At 36.9% G+C, this 25,878-nt stretch overlaps 1 protein-coding gene across 1 annotated transcript in view; it reads left to right on the plus strand.

Annotated features, from left to right (window-relative positions):
- The window catches only part of TRDN (triadin), a 235,333-nt gene that overhangs the window by 140,881 nt on the left and 68,574 nt on the right, over positions 1–25,878 (plus strand). The window contains exons 16-22 of the mRNA XM_056344821.1: positions 8,039–8,071; positions 8,169–8,201; positions 9,433–9,459; positions 16,108–16,173; positions 19,124–19,147; positions 21,998–22,048; positions 22,555–22,605. Coding sequence (XP_056200796.1) covers positions 8,039–8,071; positions 8,169–8,201; positions 9,433–9,459; positions 16,108–16,173; positions 19,124–19,147; positions 21,998–22,048; positions 22,555–22,605 — 285 coding nt within the window. The remainder of the gene's footprint in view (positions 1–8,038; positions 8,072–8,168; positions 8,202–9,432; positions 9,460–16,107; positions 16,174–19,123; positions 19,148–21,997; positions 22,049–22,554; positions 22,606–25,878) is intronic.

Here is a 25,878-nt window from a genome sequence, read left to right on the forward strand (position 1 = left end):
TGTGAAGACACTTGTACTAAGAACACAGCCTTGTTCCTTTTTTTATCACCAGATATTATTAAATGCTGCAGTCCAGCCTATGCAATGCAGCAAAGTACTATTGTACTAACACAGAAATGGCACTACTTTAAGAGCAAGGCAGGGGGAGCAAGTTAACAATAAAAAAAGAAATTATTTAATACATGAAAGTAACAATAATGAGAACAAAAGGGGGTCAAAATTAAATGCTATTTAAATACGAATTAGAGCTAAAAGGATTATTTAAGTATTCACTTTTTAAAGAAGAGGAATTTTAAGGTGTTCTGTTTTGAGGCTGGCAATCTTTCATACCCCTGAAGTTGTTTCATGATTCAAGTGCACTTTTGGCAAGAATTGGGCCCAGTTTCAGCAAAGCACTTAACATATCTTTAACTCTATCTTGAAGCAGCAAAGCTTTTAAGCTTTGTTGAATCCAGACTATCACATGCACTATGTGTATGATTACCTTCCCAGGCATTAGTCTCTTGGAAGTTGTACCACCTTTGCTTTGCTAGAAAGGGAATAGAAGGGGCTCATTCTGATCATTGAGTCCATTATGAAAATCACACTTGATTTTCAGGGAAGCAATGGTGAGGACTAGACTTTTCTATACCATATATGGTTATATTACTTCTACTATTTATGATGTCCTTGAATATGGCAGTGGTATGTTTTAGAGAAAGAGCAAGTGGAAATACAGTATGCTTCACTATGATGTTTCTTAAATATAAGTTGTCTCACATCATCGTACAGATCTACATCAACTACAGATTTGAAAGTTTCTGTATTAAGAAATTACAATCAAGTGTCATAAGTATAAAACAAATCATAGCAATGCACAGCACCACTTCAGTCTGCAGAGTGCCGCAGATAATTTGATGGGTTTTTTTTCTTCTATAACACCTGCTTGGAGTGCACAAGTTTGGAGCCTTACATATTTCAGAAATAGGGGTTGCTGGGTTTATTTCATGCTTACAGGAGACTCCTCTCAACATTTTAGTGACTGTCCAAGCCTTTTGTCAATGTCCTCCTTCACAATGCTGCCTCTGCAAATACCTCCTGAAGTTTCTTGTCCTGGTTAAGGCAGTCAAAGAAGCCTTTCAAAATACTTAACCACATGTTCCTTTGATTTGTTCTCTGACAGCAAGTATACCAAAGCTTTTGCTCATTGTCTCATTCTACTCTACCCCTTTGGGCTAACTGACATCAGTACCCACCTCTAAGTCAGGTGCTACAGTTAGAGCTCCTGTTCTTTCATTAACACTGAATTAAATTCTTTCCTTTAGCATCTCATTGCATTAATTTTTAGGGTCTAACGCTTTTGTTTCTGAATTAGCTAATTTAATCTGCACATCACGTTTGCCTTACGATAGGCAAAAGCTAGAACTGGTATTTACTTCAAAGGTATTTTTTCTCTTCCGAAACATCTGTTCCAGACTAATATTCTCAATGGGTTCCAAGCTTGAAGCAGAAGTCCTTCCCTTGTCAAAAGAAGGTGGAGTATGAACAAGTTAAAGTGTGAGCAAGTAGTAATGGCATCCAAGCTATGACCACTCTCAGTGGGCATGCATTTGCCATAAATCAATTACAATATAATATGACTCATCCTACCTCAAAGTGAGACACTATCAAGAAAACTGAATTACTTTCACTTTGCTGTTGTCTATGAGTATGCATACAATTGCTGCACCTGATCTTGTGCTCAGTAATTTGTCATGTTGCTTGTTGCCCTCCTTTGAGAAGTTCCACTAGGAGTGATGTAGGAAATATCTCCATAGAGCTGCTGTTGATTCAAATGGATGTGATTTCACCCAGGATTTTTCTAAATCCAATAGAGTGTCCTTCTACTCATATGGATTGACTGGAAATACTTGCACCTGAGCAGCTTACTCATCTTAGTTCTCAAAAGGCTGGAGGTACTCCTCAAACCTATATTTAAAAAGAAATACAGGTTAAGCTTTATCACAGCTAAGGATCAACTAGCAGATTCTAGTTCTCTGCATTAAAGAACTATAACATGTTTATAAATTACATTTTTTGCCACCTAAGCCTTAACCTGAATGCCTGTGTCAGAAATCCTATGATTAGTGAAGTTAATTTGTTCTTAAAATAAATTAGTGCTAATGATAGGCATTAAGAATGAATCTTTCCACAAGGGCTCTGTTCATAGCATATAAGGATTTTGGAAAGTGTCCTTTTCAAGGGCGGTACACCAGTTTTGAACACAGGCAGTGCCCTAGTCAGAACTGTAAGATTAAACTAATTTTCTTTTTGAGGATTCTAAATAAAAAAAAAATTATTCCAATGGGAAATTAGGGATCTGTGTGTCTATGAATACACCCACACTGTGCACCGGTTCTGCTCCTTCTGATGGGAAACCAGAAGACCCAAACCTTCCCCTTCTCACATGGCAAAAGTAATGAATGCGTTTTCCTAGGAGTGATCAAATATATTCTACATTTACATAAGTATGTGCTTCAAAAGTGTTGACTTGAGCAACTGATGTATTTGCATGTGATTTGAGTCCTTGGAGAATGTTTTTCCTCTAACTCAGAGGAGCTTTGCAAGGCTGGCTGGGCAGACATCAGACATCTGCATTCTTTCCATTTCCTCCTTATGCTGGTTCCTTTTCTCTTGATTATCCCAATTTTTGCAAAACTAACAGAGCGTTTCAGGCTCTGGAGAGGAAAAAGTATCTATCTGTTTTCTGAGAGACAGCTTTTTCTTTAGGCTTCACTACAATTGTACTGGAGCCTTGTGAAAAGAAGGTGCTTGCTTTCCCTCTGAGTTATTCTAAAAAGAGATGATAGACTTTCTGCCTACTCAAGTATGGAAGGACAGATCCTATCAACTTCAAAGAAGGATCTGAAATCTAAGAATGACCTCACCTTCTAAAATCAACATCCTAGGGACAATTTTGATCGCATCTTTTCTTTTTTCTTTTTTACTCCCCCCATTTAGCTTGCTGATGAGTAAGAAAAGGTGTACTAGGCTTGAATGAAGGTTTCCAGCAATCTTTATTCAAGTATGTCCACGTAACACAGAAGATCACGTACTATTACAGTTATTTTAACATCAAGATGGTTTTTTTTAGTGTGTACACCTTCTAAGGAAAAGGCAGATCCTGTTGTCTCCGTTAAAAGATAAAGAGGTATTTCCCAAGGTATGACTACTTTAGCCTCCTCCCCATAATGACTTTGATAGCAAAACTGATATATGCTTATATGGGAGGATTTTGAAAACACAAGTATCTAGCTTGCCTTTGAGGCCCAACCACATCACCTCAAATTTAGGGACCCTGGACAATTTAACGGTGTCTATCCTAATACCAGCTTCCTCTCTGAGCATCAGTCATACATCCAAAATGATTCAAGAGCTGTATTAAACAAAGAATGAGCTGACTTAAAGTGAAGCTAAGGTAATTAGTTTAAGCAGGTGCTTGGGTATGAGGCAGCACCTCTATCTCCTGCCTCTCAAGTATTTATTTGTTTGTTTGTTTGTTTTGTTATGTGAAATCACTAAAGGGGACAGTATAACCCTAATCCTCTGCAGAAAAGTCTTTAAACCATTTTGGTGGCTTCTACCTTATTCAGGGATCCTGAGACATTTCTCAATGGTGAAAACTCTCATCCTTAGTTTTGATGCCATTGTTTTCTGCCTGTGAAGAAAATCTACAGACTCAATAGATTGGACTGAATGCATTTGCATTTCATCCAGGCCTCTTTTCTTTCTTTTCTTTGTACAATGCTTTTCCCAAATATTTCCCAACATGGTAGCAGATTTCCAAAACAAAGATATCGATGCAAAGAACCATCACCTGCTTTCCTTTTCTTCACAAAAATCCATCAGAACAACTGTTTGATACCCTTCTCAAAAGATGTTCATTTATAGGGGAGCAGGTATACGTGTGGCATGATCTCACCAAGTAAGGGGTTTCCTTGGTGTGTTCTTATTCTGGAAAGAACTGTATTTGTGCAGTTCATTTTCTTTATACATCAAAATGTATGATGACAGTGACTTTCTTTGATCCAGTAAGTAGAATGGCAGTCAAATATAACAGAACAAGTACTTCTTAGGAGCAGGAGAACTGGAAAAATCTAGTTTGATGCAAAACTTTCTCATGTGGATTATCTCAGGTCTAACTATGTGACTGAGCTCATATTGCAACTTTTCTTTTCAACACAAGGCACTAACAGGATCCTTTCTGTATCTAGCTGCTTGTGTTCACAATATTCTTAATTAAAGGATATCTTGGAGGGCTTTACCACCCTGTCTCATTCAGTTTAATTCACTAACATGATATGAAGGTCTGAGAAAGGAAATGACAGGCATATAGCCTATAAAACGAAGATTAGAAGATTGTAAGACCAGGTTAACTTTCTGCTCTTTAAGGATTTAAGTATTCAAGACACTGCATGGTGTATGACAACAGCACGCTTCACTGAAATACTTGTGTTAAAAATTAAACAATACAGAAAATACCATTTTTATGCAGCTGCTGAGTGCAAACAGAATGGTGTTGGTTATTTGACATATGTATACTGCAGAACAGCAGATCCACTTCAAATACCATTTATTTAAAGTTTTCCCAATCTGTGTGATTCCATATACAATTTTTATTTTTCTGAACACTTCTTAGGCATAAATGCTTTATCTGGATTAGGAGATAACACACATACATGTGCACACATAGCTGTACAAATTAGGAGAGGATATCGATTGTTCTTTCCTGACAGATGGTGGAGGGTCACAGTTTGTGACTGTCCATCCTGGTAGTAAAGATTAAAATGCACCACAGCAAATGTGCCAGCCTAGATGCTTCTTAGCACTGTGCTTTAGGGAAGACTGTGGCTTAGGGAAGAGCTGCAGAGGCAAGTTCCAGTTCTCTTTTGTCTTCCACCTACCCCAGGAGTGTCTAGAAGTAAGTGACTAGTAATGAAACAAAAAATACATTTCTATGGTTTTATGGGCATGTTATACATAACTTTGTCAATTTTCATAGAAAAGAAAAGCCATTTGTTTGCAGCATCAGAGCTTATAAAGATGGTGAAATGTCAAACTAAATCAAATCTCAGTGCTATGCATGGTAGAAAAATAATATATTGCCAGCAAAATTTGCCTGAATAAAAACACAATTGTATAAAATAAAAATAAAATAAAAATAAAATAAAAACACAATAAACCCAAAAATGTTTAAATATATAAAGAATAACAAATGTCATGGCAAATGCCTAACATGTCTATGGTTGACAATATCCTTTCAGTGTCATGCTAAGTACTTCTAGTAAAAACAAACAAAAAAAATAAAGACATTGAGCTCAAGCAATGATAACTTGTAGCAAAAAGGAAAGATCTAGGTCTGACCTTTCCTGAAGTTTATGTCTCATGTAACAAAATTTCAGTTCATTCCATTAAAATATCAGAGCAGGAATCACCTGGAATTTCATACCCTGCCAGATTTCCCCAGAATTCCTTGATGTCATATCCTATGTTATTCATTTTTTAAATTTATCTCACAGGAAAGGATCTTATTTCATATGCTCTGGAAGTAAAGCTGTTACAAAAGAACCCCTATAGAACTTCCTTAATGTTTACAGTTTTGAAAAACAGGAAATAAAGTTAAACAAATGGAAAATTTTATACTTTGCAAAAACACTTGCTGAGTGTTGTTAATGTCATGCTGTTCCCTGATCTCATGAGAGCTGACAGATCATAGAATGAGAGGGAAAAATAATTGCCTCAGAACCACTAAAGTCATAATTACATTTTCTTCAGTTTCCAGGAAGCTGTCCTGAGCAATAGCAAAACAGAAAACCCCACGAAACCAATCAAAATATTCATTTCACAGAATGAGTCCTAAAATATCTATATGAAATTGGATACTCTGAAGAGCACTTGGGCTGCACAGAACCAAAGCTGCAGCTGTTATGATTAAGCTCATACAGACAGCCAAACTACTGAGTCCCAAATTTCTCATTTCACTTCTTGCTGTATTTCTCCTCCTTGACTTGTGCTAGGGATGCCATCCAAGGTAGGATGCCATTAAGAAAATACAGGTTTTATTCAGGCCATAAACTCTTTAATGCCAGCTCAGTCTCTAGCTCCATCACTTTTCCATATTGCTAGGAAACTCATATCCCTGGCTCATTGATTTGACCTGCTCCATGACCATTTCCACAGAATGTCACCTTTCATATACAATGTGACTATAAAGCACATATAATGTTTTAAATGTGTATATGTTCTATGATAAATACATTAAAGTGTGCTTTATATAACTCTATTAAAGCTAGGTCCCTGATTTCAGTCAGCTAGTCTTGATGCTTTAATGTGTCCGGATTTGCTAAAAGATTTTGCTTATGAAATTGTGATGAAATTCCATCAATACATTTGGTAAAACCAGAAAAATCAAAATCTAATTTTTAGTATTTTTTTTAAGAACTCAGAGTAAGACTACATTTTAGAAACTACATTTTCCTTTAAATTATATATAAGCTGGGTCCTCGGATAGATTAAAAAAACTCAGAGAAAAATTATTCTTTTATTTCAGATAGAACTACATGTATTGCTTGATACAGATTTAGTGGCCGTGGGAGTATGGAGCAATGACATCTTTTGTTTAAAACTTAGCAGTTGTGGGGTTTTTTTTCATATTTCAAATCAGCCTGCCTTTTTTAATATACATTATTTTTTCATAGCTCTGCATGGAGTATACCTTTTTTAGTGTCCACTGTGCATTCAGTATTAATATTGATTATGAGTTAATATTTCATGTGAATAATACCCATACTGATGTTATTAATCAACATATTTAATTTTATATTGAAAGTTCTTGTTCCTTTTTGCTTATTCAGTTCCAGGATAGCTCAAATGTAAGGATAGGCTTGCTTTTAGTGAGGTTACAACGTTCAGATTCACTTTGAACATGGAACTTTACATCTTGATTTTAGAGTGAAAACTGTTTAAACATTAATATTCCTCAACCCTATACCACAGCATTAATAAAAATATATATTCTATAAACCAAACATGGAGAAAATATAATCATCAGATACTGGTAAGCCACAAGCGTGTATTTAATAGAAACTGCCTTTATGTTGTCATCAGTCAACCCAAATACTCTTGAAGTAATGTTCCTGTGTGGATCCAAACCTGCACAGCAGAGCCTTTCCTCATGCGGTTTAAAAGCATCTGCAGACATCATCTGCAGACAGCAAAAACTTATCTATTTTTTGCTGCTGTGAACGTCAGCCCTTGCTGGCAGATCACACTTAGTTTCCAAGCCACATTCAGTCTCTGCCTCTTCCCCCTGGTAGGCCACCTACTCCTTCCCTGAGGGGGCTTGAGAGCAGATCTTGGCAAGATAGAAAGAGCTGTTAGAGAAAGTACCATTACAAATTCGTAAATCCCAGTCATAGTTTACCAAAGGGTACAGAGTTTAGGTGGATGAAGTTTTTCGGCTTCAGGTTCCAGATCCTGTTTTGGTGATTAGCTCCTGTGAGCTACGGATTCCCCCCTCGCTGTGTATTTCTGTAAAAGAGGCCAGGACCCCCTCCCCTTCTCCTGTGGCTGGAATACATGCTCAGCTGCTTTTCCAGTCTTTCCACTGAAGAAAGGCAAGGACCATACCACAGGTGTCCTAAGGCACATACAGGTGGTTGAGAGGCCTCCATTTAGACTACCCTGAAGTAAAACTGCAGATATTTTGATGCACGCTGTTTCTAGACTTTCCTTTTAGCACCTTTTTATTAGAGTTAAATCCTTTGATGTCCATTAATAACAGCTAATCTGACCCTCTTTGAGCTGTGTGAAAACCACTGAGGACAACTATAAAGGTTTTATTTTGACGTGCAGGGAAGTAGCGAAGGGCTCGCCTGAAGTGAGTCCAAAGGAATATGTCACATCCAACCACTGCTAGAAACACACAAAAATGATTTTCCAAAGCAACAACAACAACAACAACAACAAAAAAAAACATTGCAAGAAGAAAGAAGTATACTTGATTTTTTTCTCTTTTCAGAACCACACAAGAAAGAAAAAAGAACAGAAACTGGTGAATATTCTTCCCCTTTTTGTCTTACTTTTCAACTTTCCTAATGCTTTAAATTAATTCATGTCACAAAATCAATATTTGATTTTTGTTTTTACAGCCAAAACAGCAAAGAAAGAAGGAAAAGTACATGGTAAGACCTGTGAAAGACAGTAAGTTTTAGAGTCCCATTTATCTGGTTTGATTTTAAATTGAGACAGGATTAGGTAAAGGAACAAAAAAAGTGAGGGCAGAGATAAAGGTTTGCTGGTTTAATTAAAGTTACTTGAGCAAATCAGTGGCTGTGGGGCAGGCACACAGCCATTTGGTCTTCTGAAACTGAGATCTGATCAAAAGTTGCTAAGAACAATGAGGGTGAGAATGTTTTTATTTCAGCTTTTAAAAGCTTTATCTTTTCAAGGAAGGGGGGACTGCTTGGAGGTTACAGTAAATGAATGGAGAACAAAACACAAAACAGGAGCTTCAGAGTGTGGAGGGAAGGAAAACTGTAGGCTGTGCAGTTTGGTTTGGTTTTATTCCAAGCACCCATGCATTTTATTGTCGTAGCTGGGAGCTCTTCTTATCCCTGACTGGAATCTATTTCTCCAATTTTCCAAGTTTGGGAGAGCATAAAGATTTCCAGCCAAGCTTGATGACTCATTCGTCAGATGACTCTATTTTCTCAGATTTAAATTCTGAGCAAAAACTACCTACGGTAGACAGTCAATTTATAGAAAAATGAATCTGTCCTTTTCTATAGCATGAAACCTGTCACAGTGCTTCAGAATGAAGGTGTGAATAATGAAGAAAGAGAAATGTGGTAGTGCAATTCATTTGGATTTAGTTAATGCAATTATGAAGAATAATAAACAAACTGAAAAAAAGTATATGTTCAAGGGAGAATTGAAGCTGGATCTTCCTCTGTATCAACACTAGAAGAGCTCTGTGCTTTGAGTTTTCATTAAACTCAAATCAAAAATAAATCCTATACTTCCCCAAATTTCTGTAGTTGTCACAAGGAGATTTCTATCACATATACTCCACCTATGTTTGATATGCGCCTATTCTGAAACCTGGTTTTACTCCTCCTCTCTTCTTCGTTACTCATACTCATTACTGAAAACAGTGGAGCTATTGAAGCTCCATATGAGTTACCTCTTGACCTTGTTTTCCATTGCTTTTAATCTGCAGGTTAATTAGTCATCTGTGATGAGACTGTCCAAACAAGCAACATATGTGTTTGTCAGTTCTCTGCATAAAAAAATGAACGCCTGCTTTGCGTAGATAGGTAGCATATTGACCAAGGAAGAGGTGTTAGAATCAATCTTAACTTCTTTACGCATTTGCAAAATTTGTTTCCTGGAATGTTTTCTTTTATTTTACAGCTTCTGTGGAAACTCAGAAATCAAAAGGTGGGTAACTGGTTTTAACATTGAAGTGGGAGAATGCTGTTAATTCTACTGTTAATGAAAAAGCTTCTTGTGACAAAACTGCTAACAGGTCTAACACGTAAAAAAAAAAAAAAAGAAAAAAAGAAGAAAAAGTGGAGCTATTAAATTATAATGACTCCTTCCTTGCAGCACCTCAAAGCATTTCTAGAAAACAGGTGTCTTAGTCTAAGTTCTCCACACACTAACAAACTGTAATTCTCCAACTGCATCAAATTCAGTTTCTAACCCTAACTCAGCCCTTAAGCTTTTTGTGAAAGGCAGAAAGGAGAAATAACCAATCCTTTATAGAGACCTGACACAGAGTGATAGGGGTTTTTTTGCCAGCCTCACTGCAGCACAAACCCAATGACTGAACAGTTGTGTTCTTTACTGAGTCCAGCAAATTTTACAGGGAAGTACAGTGGAACAGGTTTTGCCTTCTTTTAACACAAGAACTGCTGTTGGCAGAAAGGGGGAAGTGTGGGAGCATCAGTGCTTGCTCCAAAGCTTACTCCTTTCCAGAAGGCACAGGGAACTGGGACTGGTGGGAAATATTAAGAGCTCAAGTTTGAACTGGGCAAATATTTGATTGTTCATGTCAGTGTCTGACTTTTTAAATATATACAATGCAAGATGCTAGCTCTGAATTGCCTTCAAGAACACTATAGATGTCAGTTGTGCCTTAGACACAAATGGAAAATGGAAAGGCAAGTTACAAAGTGCACTTCACTCTGAGTCCTTATTTATTCATATCAATGATCACCTTGCTTTATAAACATTCCTTTTCAAACAAATGTGACTGCATGTATCAACTGCTCAGGCTTGTTGGTTGTGGTCTCCAAGCTGGTCACCACAAGACAAAGGCAGGGAAGTGAGAATATCCGGGTTTAAATACCCTGTTATCATTCAAGCATCTTCCTTTACCTTAGAGTTCATCTCTGAAGCCTCATTCACATTGACCAGTAAATACTGACACAAGTAGTCAGGCTGAATTGCAAGGCAGCAGAGTGCTTTTCTGGAGCATGAGGACAGGTTGCAGAATCACAGCTCTGGAGATTAATGTAAGGAAATTAAAGCTGATACATTATTCCCTTTATTGGATGCTTTTAAGTTCCCTGCTCCATGGGCTAAATTCATAACACTGTCATTGCTCTGCAGCTAATTGTATTGAGCAAAACAGAAGCCAGAGTAATTTAGGCATTTGTTCTTTTTATACTCCCACCAGACAAAACACAGAAACTAAAAGGGGAAAAAATGTATGTTGAGTTAAGCTTTTGCATTTTTAGCAAATTGTAGACTGCCAAAACTGAAAATAAAGGTAGTCTTGCTGCTATGGGTGATTGAATAAAGCTTTCCCGTATTGCTTGAAGCCTCTGTGGAAATCTCTTTGATGTATTATAATTTCTTCTATGATGCTGTAGTATGCATATGAAGTCAACATTTCAACATCTGTGAATACACTTCTGCCAAGCCTGTGTCCATCAGGGTCTGAAAAGGACTGAAGCAGTTGTTTCTTGCAGAGATAAGTCACTTTCTGCAAACTTTAAGTTTTCTTTGGCCACTGCTGGGAAATGTTACCGTATACTTTTTGAAATTCTTAATCCCACTGATTTATGCTTTTATTAAAAGTTATTTTGTTTGGGTCACTTGTCAAATTTACAAACAGAATTAGCTGGGATTTTGAGACTACAGAGCTTTTACTTCTAAGCTTTATTGCTGTGAATAACTTCATTTTTTTCTAGTGAATACCGTATTTCATATTTATTTAGATAAGAAGCAAACATTTATATATGTAATAGGTCTTCATCATACCTCCAGCACTTTGCAGGATGGAAGCAAACTCTTCCTTATGAGCTATTGAATTAAAGGGCACTTGAAATCAATTTATAGGAAGTTCACAGGCCATTAAGGATAAATAGAAATTGTAGGTTACTCTTATATAAAGCAAGAATAATTTTGTTATTTCTGTTATCAAAAGAGTCTCACAGCTGAAAATGCTGGTCTCAGCCATTTTAGTTTTACCATAGGGTCAGCCTAATGTTAAACCTGTGTTTAAATAGCAACTTTGTTTTAATCAGTCACCAATCTCCATTAAGCAGAAAGAGCTGATGTTATTGCTAGAGTAATTGTTATCAAGTAAATTTTCAGAAATTAACAAGTGATCTAAATGTAACTTTATGTTGATAATTTTAAAACTCAAACATAGTCTGTACTCCAGAAGGAAAATTATATTTACATCAAAATATTACAGCTATTCCTTTTGCCTCTTAGTAATAATCACAAAGGGATGCTATTATTTTCTTCTAATTCTATTTTTTTAAGGTGACGGACAAATTGTAGTGGTGTTTAATAGCTATACCTTTTACTAAGTCTGAACAAAATCATTGCTTTTCTGTCTGCATTTGTTTGTTCTTTATTGCTGCTCTTTATTTACTTGTTTTCCATTTTTCTGCTATTAATCCATTTAGGCTTATCAGCTCTCTGGGTGCTGTGTGGTTTCCAACATTCAGTAGCCATTGGCTAATTTTAAAACTTTTAAATATATTCAAGGCAAACAGTCATGTTCTGAAAACAAGTGAGGCTTTTGATGGAATTCTCTTCTTTGGTAATTAAAAAATTTACTCAGCTAGCATAGAAGGAGATCTGAGCCATTCCCGCTAGCTTGTACTTCTGACAAACTATCAAGGTCATATGAAGTTTTGTTGCATTTTCTCACGACAGATTCTGGAATGCCACTATGGCAGGGAATTCTTTCGTTTGTCTATGTAACAGAACAGTTCCTAAACCCTAATAGACATTTCTCTAGGTTCATGATTTCTTTATATTAGTGATGTCACAATCCAGAGCTCTTGCCCCTGACCTCAGGGTTCAGTGAGTGCTTGTTGTCTCCCATCAGCGTGATTTCTTTCAGCTTTCCTTCACACTGAGCAAACATCTCAAGACAGCTTTAAAATCACTGATATTTTGTAATGCATATTTCTGACTCTTTTGGGATAAAAATATTCTGACAAATTTGATTGTAGCCTACAACTATTGAGACTGCAGAAATATTTGACCGATGAATTGCTCTCGTGGCTACTTTCAGCACAAAACAGTATCTGCATAGCTTGCTCTCATTTGATTCCAAAGAGCTTATGATGGAACCAGAGAAAAAAAATTCATAAAATCATCCATTTGATCTATATTATGCCAAGTTGTCAAGAATTTTGTTGTCAAATGACAAAATATAAATGGCAGTCCATACTCCATTTACTTAATCTATTTTTTAAATTATAATTTACTGAAAATATAGATGCCTGACAAATTTCAGCTGTTACGTTTATGTGCATTCGTTTGATTTTGTGTTATTTCAGGCAGGGTTTTTGGTGGTTTTGGTTTTGTTTTCTGGGTGGATGTTGTTGGGTTTGGTTTTTTTAATACTTGATGTTCTGCTGAGGAGAAAATTATAAGACATTATGATACATCCATGTTATTTAAGTCATATGGCTAAAGGATCAGCTTTTCAAATTGGAAATACCTGCAATGGGACCAATTTTTAGAAACAGATCATTTTTCAGGCTGCCATTCAGAAGTGGCAAGAACTTTGAAAATGCTCAGTGGAAGGGGTGAAATCTTTAGCTACTCAGAAAAATTATCCCTGTTCTAATAGAAATAAACCAAAACATTTCTTGGAGTCTTATTCCAAACAGAGAGTCTGTGCATGTAGGTTTCTTATTTATAGACTGTTAAAGTGACACCTGTTACCTTGACGATAAAAGACCTCTCAGCCTTACCAAAGTAGCTCGCACTGCCCTTCTCAAAAAGCAAAGGGAATAATGTAATGTCCTGTTTGTCCTTCCAGATACTACCCTGCCACGTCCAGATGATGCTACTTAACAGTTCCCAAAAGTTGCTAAAGCTCTGATCTGTCTCAGCAAGTTCTTCTTTACAAACACTCACTCACAGAAGCATCGTAGCATTAGTGAATGCACTGATAACCACAATACTATTAATAGTACTAGTTGTTATTTTTAAATAGCAACCTCAATGCTCCTCAAGGATGGCTTGTTCCTTCATCATAACTGCACTCATCGCCTACTGTCACCACATGAATTTGATGACTGAATACCCAATCTTCTCAAAAAGCTGTGTTGCTCTTCTAGCCTGTGGTTCGGTATCCAGAAAATATTTTTATCTTTTATTCCATCAGTATTCTTGTTTTCAGAAATTAAATAAACCAAAATTTCTTGTTCTAGCTAAAAATGATAAACATGCTTTAGAGAAAACAACAGTTCTCAACAGTTCATTTTACTCTTATCATAGTTGCTTTTGCAGCTTTAAATGTTAAAAATACATTTTGGAATGCATATGGGACTGGTTTCTGGTGCCCCTTTTCATATCCTTTTTTCCGTATTAAAATAAGCTTATTATTCAAGATGTTGACCACTTCAGTAAGATTTTTAGAGGCACTGTGGTATTGGTTTGCTCAGTGGCAGGGCTCAATGCCCAGATTCATCCAGGCATATAGGTGTCTAGTTTATTGCTGATTTAAGTAGCCCTGCTGATCTAGGCCTAATTAACATGGATGTTAATAACAAAGATTTGTGATAAATATTAAGGGACTTTGCTCCTCTTTAGCTTTCTTTCTGCCCAATAACATCAATACAAAATTAGATACTTGGATAGAAATGGAGTACTCACATATGATTTTTCTGTGGATCCAGTCAGTCATTGTTTCAGCCTAAACTTGATTTTCAGGCAAACTGATTATCTTTAATAAAGTTACCTGAGGTAACTGAAGTACGGAGGTGCAATATTTTACTGTTTTCATGGAGCTTGCTCACAAACACATGCTCACCCCACAGCATCCTGGGATAAAAAAGGGCAAGCAGCAAGGGGGAGATTGATGCGAATGAGCTGGACTACCACACTCAGCGTGAAGCAGTTCACCTGTCCATACCTGACATTTCACTGAATGTCAGGAAAGGTTTCCCGCTGGGAACAGAAGATCCTTCTTTTGGCCTCCAGCCCACTCACAAACGTTGCAGACAGGCTATAGCTTTCTGACTTATGTGGCCTTCTTGGGCCATCATGCATTCAGGAGGCTTCCTTGCTCCCTGCACTGCAAGCCTAGCCCCAGAGGGACCACCAGGACAGCCCTCCAAGAGCAGCAAGCACACCTGGAGGCACTTTGGAGGTCCTTTGAATTCCCTGAATTTCTCAGCATAAATAATGATAACAGAATATGATCTTCAGTATTTACCTTGGCTCTAGAAGCCAGGCTTTTAATTTACAACTGTGATTTGCTGTAATAAAACATTGTGTTGAAAACATTTCTGTGCTTGACAGTTGAAAAAGGAAGCTGAGGGTATGTTATGTGCTGATAACACTGCAGCTGCAAAGACATTTCTATACTTATCAGATGTAAATTAATTTTCACCACCTGCTTTACATCCTACCATTTATGCTGATTGTTTAGTCTTTGCACTACTTTTAAACAAGGCAATGACAGTGAACCTTAGTTTCTTAATGTCACATTTTTTGTCTCAAACACTGTAAGATGATACCTTTTTAAGTTAAAGCAATACTTCTTATTCAGCATAAAAGTTATAAATTATGGCTACAAAAGCTTGGTTTTACAAAAGCAAAGTGTTGGCAGTGCTATTTACAGCTAAACAAATATGCTTACATATTTGCAAGACTTAACACTGAATAATTCAATTAGATGAAAAAATATATATGTTGTTCTAAGTATATTCAGTAATCTACAGGAAATCTTGTACATTGCCAAACCTGTCATGTAAATTGTCAGAAAATATAAAAAAATCCCCATATTTATATACATTTCCAAAGAGACCAGTCTGATGGATTCCTTCCTGTGCATCCTCCTCTTAGATCATTTAATCCTTGGTGTGGAGCCATGAACAAATAATCTCTGTCTCTTTTCTCTCAAGCTGTGCAAATGAATTTAGGAACTGTGCAAAATGAAGCTCGCAATAATGTCCAGATATCCTGACCTGGGTTGTTACAACTGTTTTGCATGGCATCCGTAAAGGTCTAGTAGCCCTGCTGCATAGACGGTCTGGTTCACTCTTCTCTCTTGCATGCAGAAATCACAGTATTCACAAGGACCAAGTCAGGTGTCTATAGCATACAGTCTGGCTGTGGCCCACTATCCTTACTGAGACTAGCTACATGCTTAAAATTAAGAATATGGGGAAGTATTTTGCTGTGTCAGGGATGCAGTGGAGGTTTCTTCTGGTGCAAACAAAAAACAACACTTGTGTGGGGAACCCTCACATGACTGGGCGAAGTAGAGACCTGCTTGCTTTGCTCTCTCCTAAGTTATGTGATATGCACTGCAGTTTAGTCTCTGTTCCACCTGAGATCTAGAAGACAATGCTGCCATTTATTTTCAGAAAGAAAATAGTTCCTGTTTGCTTTTCCTCTTTTCTTTTTAAGATAGGTAAGAAATACTTACTATGTAGTCATGTATTAGGGTGTGTGTGAGGTGTGTGTGTGCAGGGTAGGCATCTCATGGTTGCAAATCACTTGCCTCAAAGTCATCTGTAGGGATTCAAGAAAAGCTTTTTCTGTTGAAGCAACACTTCTGACTAGAAATCTTACTTAAACCTTATCTTTCTTTTGCAGCTGTACTTGAAAAGAAGGAAGAAAAAGCAACAAGAGCAAGGCAACAAGAAAAGGCAGCAGAGCAAGGTAAAAAAACAATGTTGGCATTCTCTCTTTTAAAAGACAATGGCATAAAAACAAAAACCTCAGATCCAGACAGCTGGATGACAACAACATTTAAATCCATTGCACTGCTAGTGTTTGTCAAGGCTCTGCTGTTTTTATCAGAGCAACAGGGAATTTCCACTGGGAATCTAGCTTTGTTCCACTTCCACAGAACTGCAACCCCACAAAAAGCTTCAGGTGAATAAGCTGCCCACTTCAGCTTAAAGGTCCTGTGCTGGGACTTTGGATCCCACAAATCTTGCAAGAGGCTTCCTGCCCCTGTAGCCTGGGCAGGGATCAGCCTTTACTATTCAGTCTTAGAGAGTGACTTGCAACAAGGTAAAGGAGTGGAGGCTCCCTCAAGGTAGCTGAGCTGCCTTTCTTATCCCAAATGAAACATTAGCCCCATGAAGAGCCACGAAGGTCTACTGCAGAGAAACTCAAAAGCTCTTGAGATCAGAACATGAAGATGTTTTTTGCAAAAAGCTTAGAATTGGTATGAATGAGGCATGAATAGGAATGTCTGGAAATGGGAACACCAGAAGAAAGGATACGAGAACTGCATGTGTTGGGCACATAGTTCAGAAGGTGACAAAGTCTACATTCAGTTTCCCAAGCAAGAATATCAAGGGACAGTGTACACCCAGGCTAAAACAAAACTCAAGACATTGAGTGATGATGGTGAACATGAAAAGGATTGGAGCCTTAAAGCATCTAGACAAAGATGTGCCTTTTCCCATTGGATACACTTGTATTTATTATTACTTTTACTTTCCGCATTATATCCTGCATACTTGCTTCTTGCACATTTGTTAAAAGTGATCCATGCTTTTTTAGGCTAGTGCTGTAAGGAGCAAAGTAGTAAAATGCTGGCATAAATTCCTAAAGCTTCTCAGCCCTGACTTCCTTTGTACAATACATATCTTAATCTCTTGTGTTTTGTTACTAACTCTCTACCAAGGTGATTTTTATGTTTACTCATGCTCAGATTGACAATTAGAGCTGGGATGATGAATTTGGCATTTTCAGTCCTATTACACTGGAGTTTTTCCAAACTTGCCAGTAAACTTTAGAATAAGGTGTAAGACATTTATTAATGTAGCTTTGGTCAGTTGGGATATTATCTCTTTCTTTTCTCCAGTTTCTCAGCTCCTGCTTTACTCAGCATTACCCAAGCCAGCACAGGCACCCTGCAGCAGCTGTCAGCTGCTTGTTAGTTGTCATGGAAAATGTTATAATTAGGTGGGCCTTGGCCTAGATTTCAGTCATTGTTAGTCTGGGTATCTCAACACCATTTCCCATTGCCACACAAGTGTTTTCCCAGCCATCTGCACTGCTTCCTTTCTGTTTGGCTATCTCATGCAGCAATGAAGTTCTGTTTGCTGTAAGATTTGTCCCTTCCACAATGTGCCACCATTAGATGAGCCTTCATCTGCAAAATATTTTAACTGTGCCCTAAAGAGCACAGACTGAGCAGTACACACCATAGTTTCACATGGCTGGCATTGAGCAGGGATTTCTAAACTATTGGTTGTGATACCCAGGGGGCTCGAAACAGGGACAAAGTGTTTCCCAAGACAGCAGTCAGCAGCAGCATGCACTATCTCCCCATGCCAGCAGCCATCTAGTTTCTGCAAGTTAAAGGAATAGAGCAATGTGTAATGTCTGTTGCGACTATTTCTGCAGCTCCTTCCAGGCACCGGCAGCACCTCCATTCCTCTGCTGCACAGAAGCAAACATAAACACTTTCAGACAGCAATTGCCTCTGCTTCTCATTTCTGTACGCTATATGTATAGAGTTACTCCCAACACATTGATTACTCAAAGACAAATGAGCCAAAAAAAAATTTCAGGAAGTTTGTTCAGTATTAGCCTGTGTTTATATTTCTCATGGAAGAGTAAAATACAAGGTGATGAAAGCAGCTCTGAGTTATGTTTTGAGTGAAACCTGTACCTAATTCACCGATTCCAGGTATCTGGAAAATCTGAGGAGAGGTGACAACTCTCTGAATGAGTGTGAGTATGAAATGACCTGGAAGTAGTTTTTGAACTGAGAAGGATGTTTGAGCCTTTTAGACTGAGAGATGAAATCATTTGCTCTGCTAGCTGTTGTACATCAGAATACATGTCAAAAAGTAGAGGGATTCAGACCTTGTCAAAATTAGGATTTGCAATTTAAGAAAAAAACTAAATATAAGGAAATTTGCAGAAAATCTGGAGTGTTGGTGGCTTTATTTCTATAGCAAACAAGACATAGCTTCATTGTTTCAAACCTAAAGGTTTTAGTGATCAAACATGCTATTGCAGCTTTGACCTCAAATCCCTATGGTCTGGAAATGGGCTAAAAGGTTGTAGCAACATGTCAGTTCACTTATCTTTTATTAGTAGTAAAGCAAAGTCGCAAGTAACATTTTAAACTGTTAAAAGGAGAGCAAGAAGGCAAAGAACTGCCAGAAATATCTAGAAGAAGACAGTAATTTAACTCTTTGTCCTATTTAAAAAAAAAAAAAAAAGACACGAACATATGTCAGATGGTTGCCAAGGAGTTACTCCCTATTATTAAGGCAATGGAGAATTATTATTTAAATGAGGAAAAAAAAAAATTTCTTGTGATATCCAATAGTACTACAAAAGGAGTTAATTACCATCAGATAAGGAGGTCATATGAGACTGGGTTTTTTAATGGTCTTGTTGCATGTCTCCAAGGTATTAGGTGGGAACGATAAACTTTTTTCATATACACAGAAATCATGCAACAATGGAGAGGAAATCACTTTCAAGATATATTTAAGCACTTAGAGACAATATATATTTAGATATATTTGCATTAGCTGATTGTATTAAAAATAATTTCCTATATGAACATGTATTCTAATATTTCCTTTCTCTTTCCTCTTTTCACTTTTGCTTTCCTTCTCTTGTTTTTCCTCAGATAAACCAAAGATGAAACAAGGAAGTAAGTACAGTTTTACATATTGCTTCTCCCCATAACTGATAAAGCAATGTCAATGAAAATAAACCCCAAACTTTATAAAAGCTCCTGCTGCTAGTCAGAATTACAGGTTATGGTTGCTTAGACAGACTAGAACTAATAGAACAAAGAAGTTAATAGTAATAATGGATATGTTGAGATATTCTAGTCTGTTTAAGCCAGTTTCACCCCAGTACTGTGTATTCTTCCTTGAAAAAAGGAAGACACTTGTGTAATGTCATCACAAAAAAGCTATTTATAAAGCTTATATTTATTATTTTACACACAAAATTCTTCTCTCCACACCTGCTACAGGTCTCAGTTATGTATTCTGATGTCAGTATGAGCTTAACACTGCAAATCAGTACAGAGCAAGTAACACTAGGCTCTTGTCGTGAGATCTGTGCTACAAGTCATTTTGCGGTTACGGCAGACTGTCTAACAGACCTCAGCAAGTTCAGTCCTACAGAATACGGCTGGTGTTTATTTGGACTTTAATTTTCCCCTTCCAGGTCAGTCCTGGGTTGTTTTTTAAATTCAGCAGCAGCATGTGTGTCACATGCCATACCATCTTAAAAGCCATTTTTTCTCCTGGAGGTGACAACTATCTCTGAAACACCTTGCTAAAGGTTTCTGTGTTTGGGAGCCAGGTAGGACTTCAAGCTTTGTCACTAATGACTTAAGCTTTCAGTTCAGAACTATTTAATATTTTTTTTTTCCAAATGCATCATTGGAGTAACATTGGGTAACTATGTTCTTAATAATGGAGGTGCACAACACAACTCCATTTATGTTCCTACAGGCAGGAACCTGAAAGTAAAGGGTTTCTATTGTGCATTAAATTATTTATTTTGGTAAAGGCGTAAAAGTGTAGTATTTAGCTGTGTTACTTGTATTCTTGTATTAATCAAAAATCTTTATTTGAATTGTGAATCACACAAAAAAAAAAAAAAAAAAAGTTGTATGTCTTCCATTCTCTTGTTTTTTGGTTGTAGAGACCATTGCACTGAACATGGAAATTCTCTTGAGAAATTTTTGTAATTCATGAGCACAGAAAGACAAGTTTTTCAGTCTTCTCACTGAGTTTTGTGTTAGCACAGATCTCTGTCATTAACTTAGTATTTAAAAATTGGTGTTGACTTTTTATTAGGACTATTAGAGATACTTAATTCCACTGTATATGCTTCCCAGACATCTGCAGTACACTGGGTTTTTTTCTCATTTGGAAAGTTAGTGACTGAATCATAAACTGGTGAGTACAAAACCTGAAGGCAGAAGCAGGAGAGCAGAAGTAGCTTCTGAAGCAGATATCTGGGATGTGGTGAGGATGGAAAGAGGCAGTTTTATTACAATAAAATTACACTCTTGACCTTGTTCAACAAACTCCTTTGCCAAGTCTTCTACTTCAAAAATTATATCGTCTGGAAGTATTGCCTTTTTAGAAGCACAATGTAGAAGAAGAAAAATAATGATACATTCATCCTTTGACGTCAGCCCCAACAGAGCAGGAGTTTCAATGTCAACAGTAAATTAAGGTTTTCCACTTGATGGTTACTTCTACCATGAATAAAATTTTATTATTTCTTGATTCCTTCAATTCAGATTCACCATGAACTCAGTTTGACTTACAGAGTCAAATACTAAATCCTGAACAAGCTTTATTGATATCATGATAAATTACTACTGAATATTTTCCATGCTTTTATAACAAAAGCAACAATTTGTGCATTGCGTGTGCTTAAGGCAGTAAACAATTATCACTCCAGCTACCCACTGTAGCTAATGCAATTTTCATATCTATGCTAAACACAACCTCCTCCTCATTAGGAGTCTTGACCTCTTATCCTATATGTGGAAACCAAGAGGGTCTTCTGAAAGAGCTTTTTAAGATCTTCTGGCACTGAATTGCTAGGATTTCTCAATGTAAAGAATATTTGCTTCATATCTGATGGAGAACATTGTATTAATTTTTTGCAGAAAATACCTGTTAATTAGTATTTGTCAGATGACATGTATAAATTAATGTAACCAGTATTCAGATGGTTAAAACACTCACTTAACATGCAAGAATTCAAAATCCATGTCTCTGTTCTTTGTGACTAGGCTGTTTTGAGACAGGTTTATCTATTTTTTTAATTTTAGTAGCAAAAGATTTGAAGAATTCAATTTCATCAACCTGGAATGATGATCTCACATTTTGCCTGAAACAGAATTCTTGTTTTCTGTCTGGTTCAAATACTTTCTTGTGCCTTTCACAGGGGACCGCTCTTCCTCATAGAGTATCTGTCAAGGATGGTGTGGCCTAGCCCTCTTCACTACTTGGCTGTAGGCAGAATAAAAAGAACTCTTCTTCATCCTCCTATTTGTCACTATTGAGTTGCTCCCTCAATTTAATACACATCTGACCCCTAGAAAAGAATAGCTTCAATAAGAAGGCCCTTGGACTGACTAAGCAATAATGGACAATCCGAGATGAGGGAAGTAGGCCGCAGCCAGGTCTGGTGAGGCAAAATTGGCAAAGGGTCACTTTTATCCTTTCTGGTTAAAAAAGTTGAAAAACTATCCTTCTCTCATATTAAGCTGAAGCTTGCAAATTTTATAGGTTTCATAGTTAAACTGATAAAACACATTTTGTGGACTGAACTCTTTGAACAGAAACTGTTGTGTTACATACAACTCTCCCAATCACTCCAGTTTTCACTGTTTCTTCCAATATACAGTCACAGTCTCTCATACGATCTAGATGCCTCATTCTCTCTTATGATTAAACCTCATAGTTTCACTCAGTTATGGCTTCTGATTGTCACTTTATCAATGTGAATACTTCTTTTACAGATCCTGGAAAACAGAAAGAATTGAAATCTCCAGCTGCTACAAAAGATAAAGGTAACATGGCAGGACAAAATTGTATAAAACCCCAAGATTATGCGCATCAAGGAAAAGATCTTGCATTGCATTGGCCATTTTGGTTTTATGGTACAGTTTAGTCAGGAATTTATAAGCATAATATTATTTCAGTAAATTTATCATAAAACTTAATTGGCATTACCTGGATCAGAAGTGCAAATAGAGCCTTGGTAATATGAAGCATCTGTATGAAAATTTAGAAGTCCAGATGCAGAATTTAGGAACAGTAGTTAATGTTTGTTATTACAAGCTGCAAAGTGAAATAAGTTGTGAGTGATCTTTGTTCTTTCATCACACTTAAAGAAAAGTTCATGGTTTCACTGTGTGAGCATGCTAAAACTGATGAAAAACCATTGTGCTGCACATTTAATTGGTATCAGGGCTTAGCTAGAAACCACCGATTTTTCAATCAATCATTAGCCCAGAGGTATTAGATGTTAACCTTTTACTACTCTAGCTTGAAGATTAATAAATTATTTTTACAGAACCTGCTAAAGAGAAGGAAGAAAATAATCCTACAGCTTTAAAAGATAAAGGTAAGAATACACAACAAAACATAAAATGTCTTGAAAACCACACAAAGTAGAATGAGGGTTTTCATTTTAAAATAATCTATTATAAATCTTTCCCATTGTAGATTTTAACCAATCAACATTTAATTGGTTAGAATATTCTACAAGATTTATAGCATGAAAAAAAGGGGGGAAAGGACATACATAAAATATTGTGATCCAGTTAACATTCAGAAGTCTCAAAATCAATTAAATAAATATCATAAAACCACTATGAGTAATAGTTAAGAATTTTCCTAACAAATTACTCTTCCGAACAATACAAATTGTTTAATAGGAGCCACTTAACAAAGTTTGAACTGAATGCTTGTGTAAATCTGTGGATATAATAGGAAAAGAGTAGAATTTATGAGCATATGAGTGGGTAATGTGCTTTCTGGACTCTGTAAAAGCTATAGTTAAAAACCCATGGCTTCATCCACTCAGCCACCTACCTGCAACATGAGAATTGGTCTGAATCTTTCTTTTATTTCTTATATTTTATCAAACAGTTCCCATGTTTCTCTTAAACTTGATCAGAGTAGATGGTTAGCTCATCTGAATTTCCTTTCACCCATTATTTTGCTGGGTGCTTTTTACCCATCTTACTGGTTTCCTCCTTTCTAGAGATAGCTGTATTTGAAAGGAGGAGTGGTTTATGGATAAGTCTTATTTGACATGTTCTTTAGGTTCTTCAGAATAAAAAAATCTACCATATACACAGACATTTTAATATTTATTCTAAACTATAGTCACTATATGCTATTTCAAATGAAGAACTGCATGAAGAGTTTAGTTCAAGCACTATGGAAAGATGCAACAAAAATCTAAAAGAGAAGAAGGAATAATCTTATTGCTAGACACATTTTCAAAACCCTGGAAGCTGTTCATTCACTCTTGTTTAACTGGGTAATCACTAATTAATCACTTCTTTATACACAAATTAAAATTAAATTATAATAATCTGCATATAATAATCTGCAAATCCTGTGTAGCTTACTCCCAATGTACACATGCCCCATTTGCATAAGCTTACTTATCTGAATCAGAAGTGTATATCCAAACTGTCCTGGGGTCCCATGGCCCTCTTCACAGATTGTCTATAATCTGTTGTTCCCTAATGGAGTTGTGCTGAAAAATTAAAGGAGCCACTTGAGTAACAGCTCTGCCCCCTCTTCCTTTAAATGGAGCAGGTATGCTCAGCCTGCTCCTTTCAAAGGATTACTGATGGCAGTGAGAAGGGGCGGGGGCAAAGAAGAAGGGAGAAAAGACCCAAAACATTTTTCTTCTTTGGCAAGTTTCTTTAGAACCAGTGGAAAGGGGTTTGCCATCCCTGAACAAGCTTCTGTAGCGCATCCTTCGATGGGTGCTCCCACAGCACCGCTTTTGATCTCCTGGGCTCATGCTCAATAGATCAGCAACTTACTAAGTTATTAGCAAGTCCTTCTAACATGAAAGAGCAGGTTAGACCTCCTCCACCCAGCCTTCAGAAAGAGGTAGGCAGGAATTGAATTTAAACATCAAGTACAGGCTCTGTTATATCCAATTTCCTACATTTTAGGAAAACAAAGCAAAAACATCTGTTAAAATTCCAGGATATTACTCAAAAGTCTTACCATTTAGAGCTTCACAACACTTTCTTTACCCCATGTAATACTGTCATGTATGCCCAATGCATTACTGCTGCTAAAAGCAAGATCTCAACCTACTACTCGATGCTGAATACAGCTGTAAATGTACCTCAGGCTCCTGAGCCCCTGCAGCAGACAGATGTCCAGCCCAGATGAGCCTGGCCCCTCAGATCCCGAGAGCACTGGCTGACGCAGCCATAAGAGGCTTTCCCATAAGAGGCATCAAACTTGCACAATTCAAGTGTCTGTGTCTAAAAATGCAGGTACCGATTAGCAAGCTGAATAGCTCGGTCCAAAATATATTGGCAGCAAAGAAAGACTCCATAGGAAGAATTTATAATGCTGTGTGGGAGAAACCCTTAGAAATCTTGGTGCCTTTCTGGGCTATGTGCTTTCCCTATTGCATTCTGAACTACTCTGCTGCATAAACATATATTTAGCACTATAAATCCCCTACTTCAGTCACCATATTTGCCCAAACTGTAACGCACAAATTAATCAAAGCCTTTCTTGCATGCCACTCTTTCCCCTCTCCATGACCTCTTCAAGCCTCTTCAGTGGGCCTCTGTAAAGTTTGACCAAGTTATTGGGGGCTTCTTTTCAGTGTTTGCAACTTGGTGTCTTACAAACTGTTTCCTGAAGTGGATGTTTCTGGCAAATAAAAATATATTGAAGGACACAGGAAAGTAAGGATATTTAAGACTGCATATGCATGCTAATTAGGTAGCTTGGGAGTTTGTTACTATTCATGTAAAACCAAATAAAAGAGCGTTTTTAGATGAGGTGTTAAATACTTGTGATGATTAATGTTTGCCTGGAACCTTATGCAATAAAAGAGACCTCATTCTTTTTGAAGGATAGGCTAAGTCTGAATGAACAAGGATGATGTCCTTAAGTAAAAACAAGTGTTTTTACTTAAAGCAGGGACAGGAAAAATAAAACCCTGAAACATGGGAATTGCTGCTGGGATACTCTATAGATCACAACCTCACAATGTTACCTTATCTATTTTATGACCTGAATAAATGCCCTCAATCTTAGAGTTTAATTTTATTGGCAGTAATTAAGAAGAACGCTGGAAGAATATAATTTCCATTGTCTTGTGATAAAGGACATCTCAAGAATCCTTCTGAATTTATAACTAGCTTTTCAGCTTTTTCCTGAAGAAACCCACTTACAATAATGAATATAAAAGCTGATTTTCTGTTAACATAAGTATATTCAAATAATGTGAGGTCAATTAAACCCTCAGGTATAATTTGCCATGTGTTTTTTTGGTAAATGTCTTACCCAGCTAATCAGAGCAGAAGCTCATTCATCCAGAGTCTTTTACAGTGACACTAAAAGCTCATGATACATCATATATAACTCCTCACTTAATTTTTCTAAGAAATTTGCTACAAGTGCACTATGCTGAGTTATTAAGTGACAGTATTTGTGCTCTATAGGTAATCTAAATCCACTCTTACCCGGTGTTCCATGATTTGTTTTCCAAACAAATATTCCTTTTTTCCCTCTTGTTTGCTTCTGTCATGTTTTGGGATATCTTTGCATCTTTCCTTATGTCAGTTATGTGTGGATAATAACCCTATTTATTTTTATACACAGATTGGTAGGGGAAATAAGT

This window comes from Falco biarmicus, chromosome 6 (assembly GCF_023638135.1).
Source record: "Falco biarmicus isolate bFalBia1 chromosome 6, bFalBia1.pri, whole genome shotgun sequence".
NCBI classification, from domain to species: Eukaryota; Metazoa; Chordata; class Aves; order Falconiformes; family Falconidae; genus Falco; species Falco biarmicus.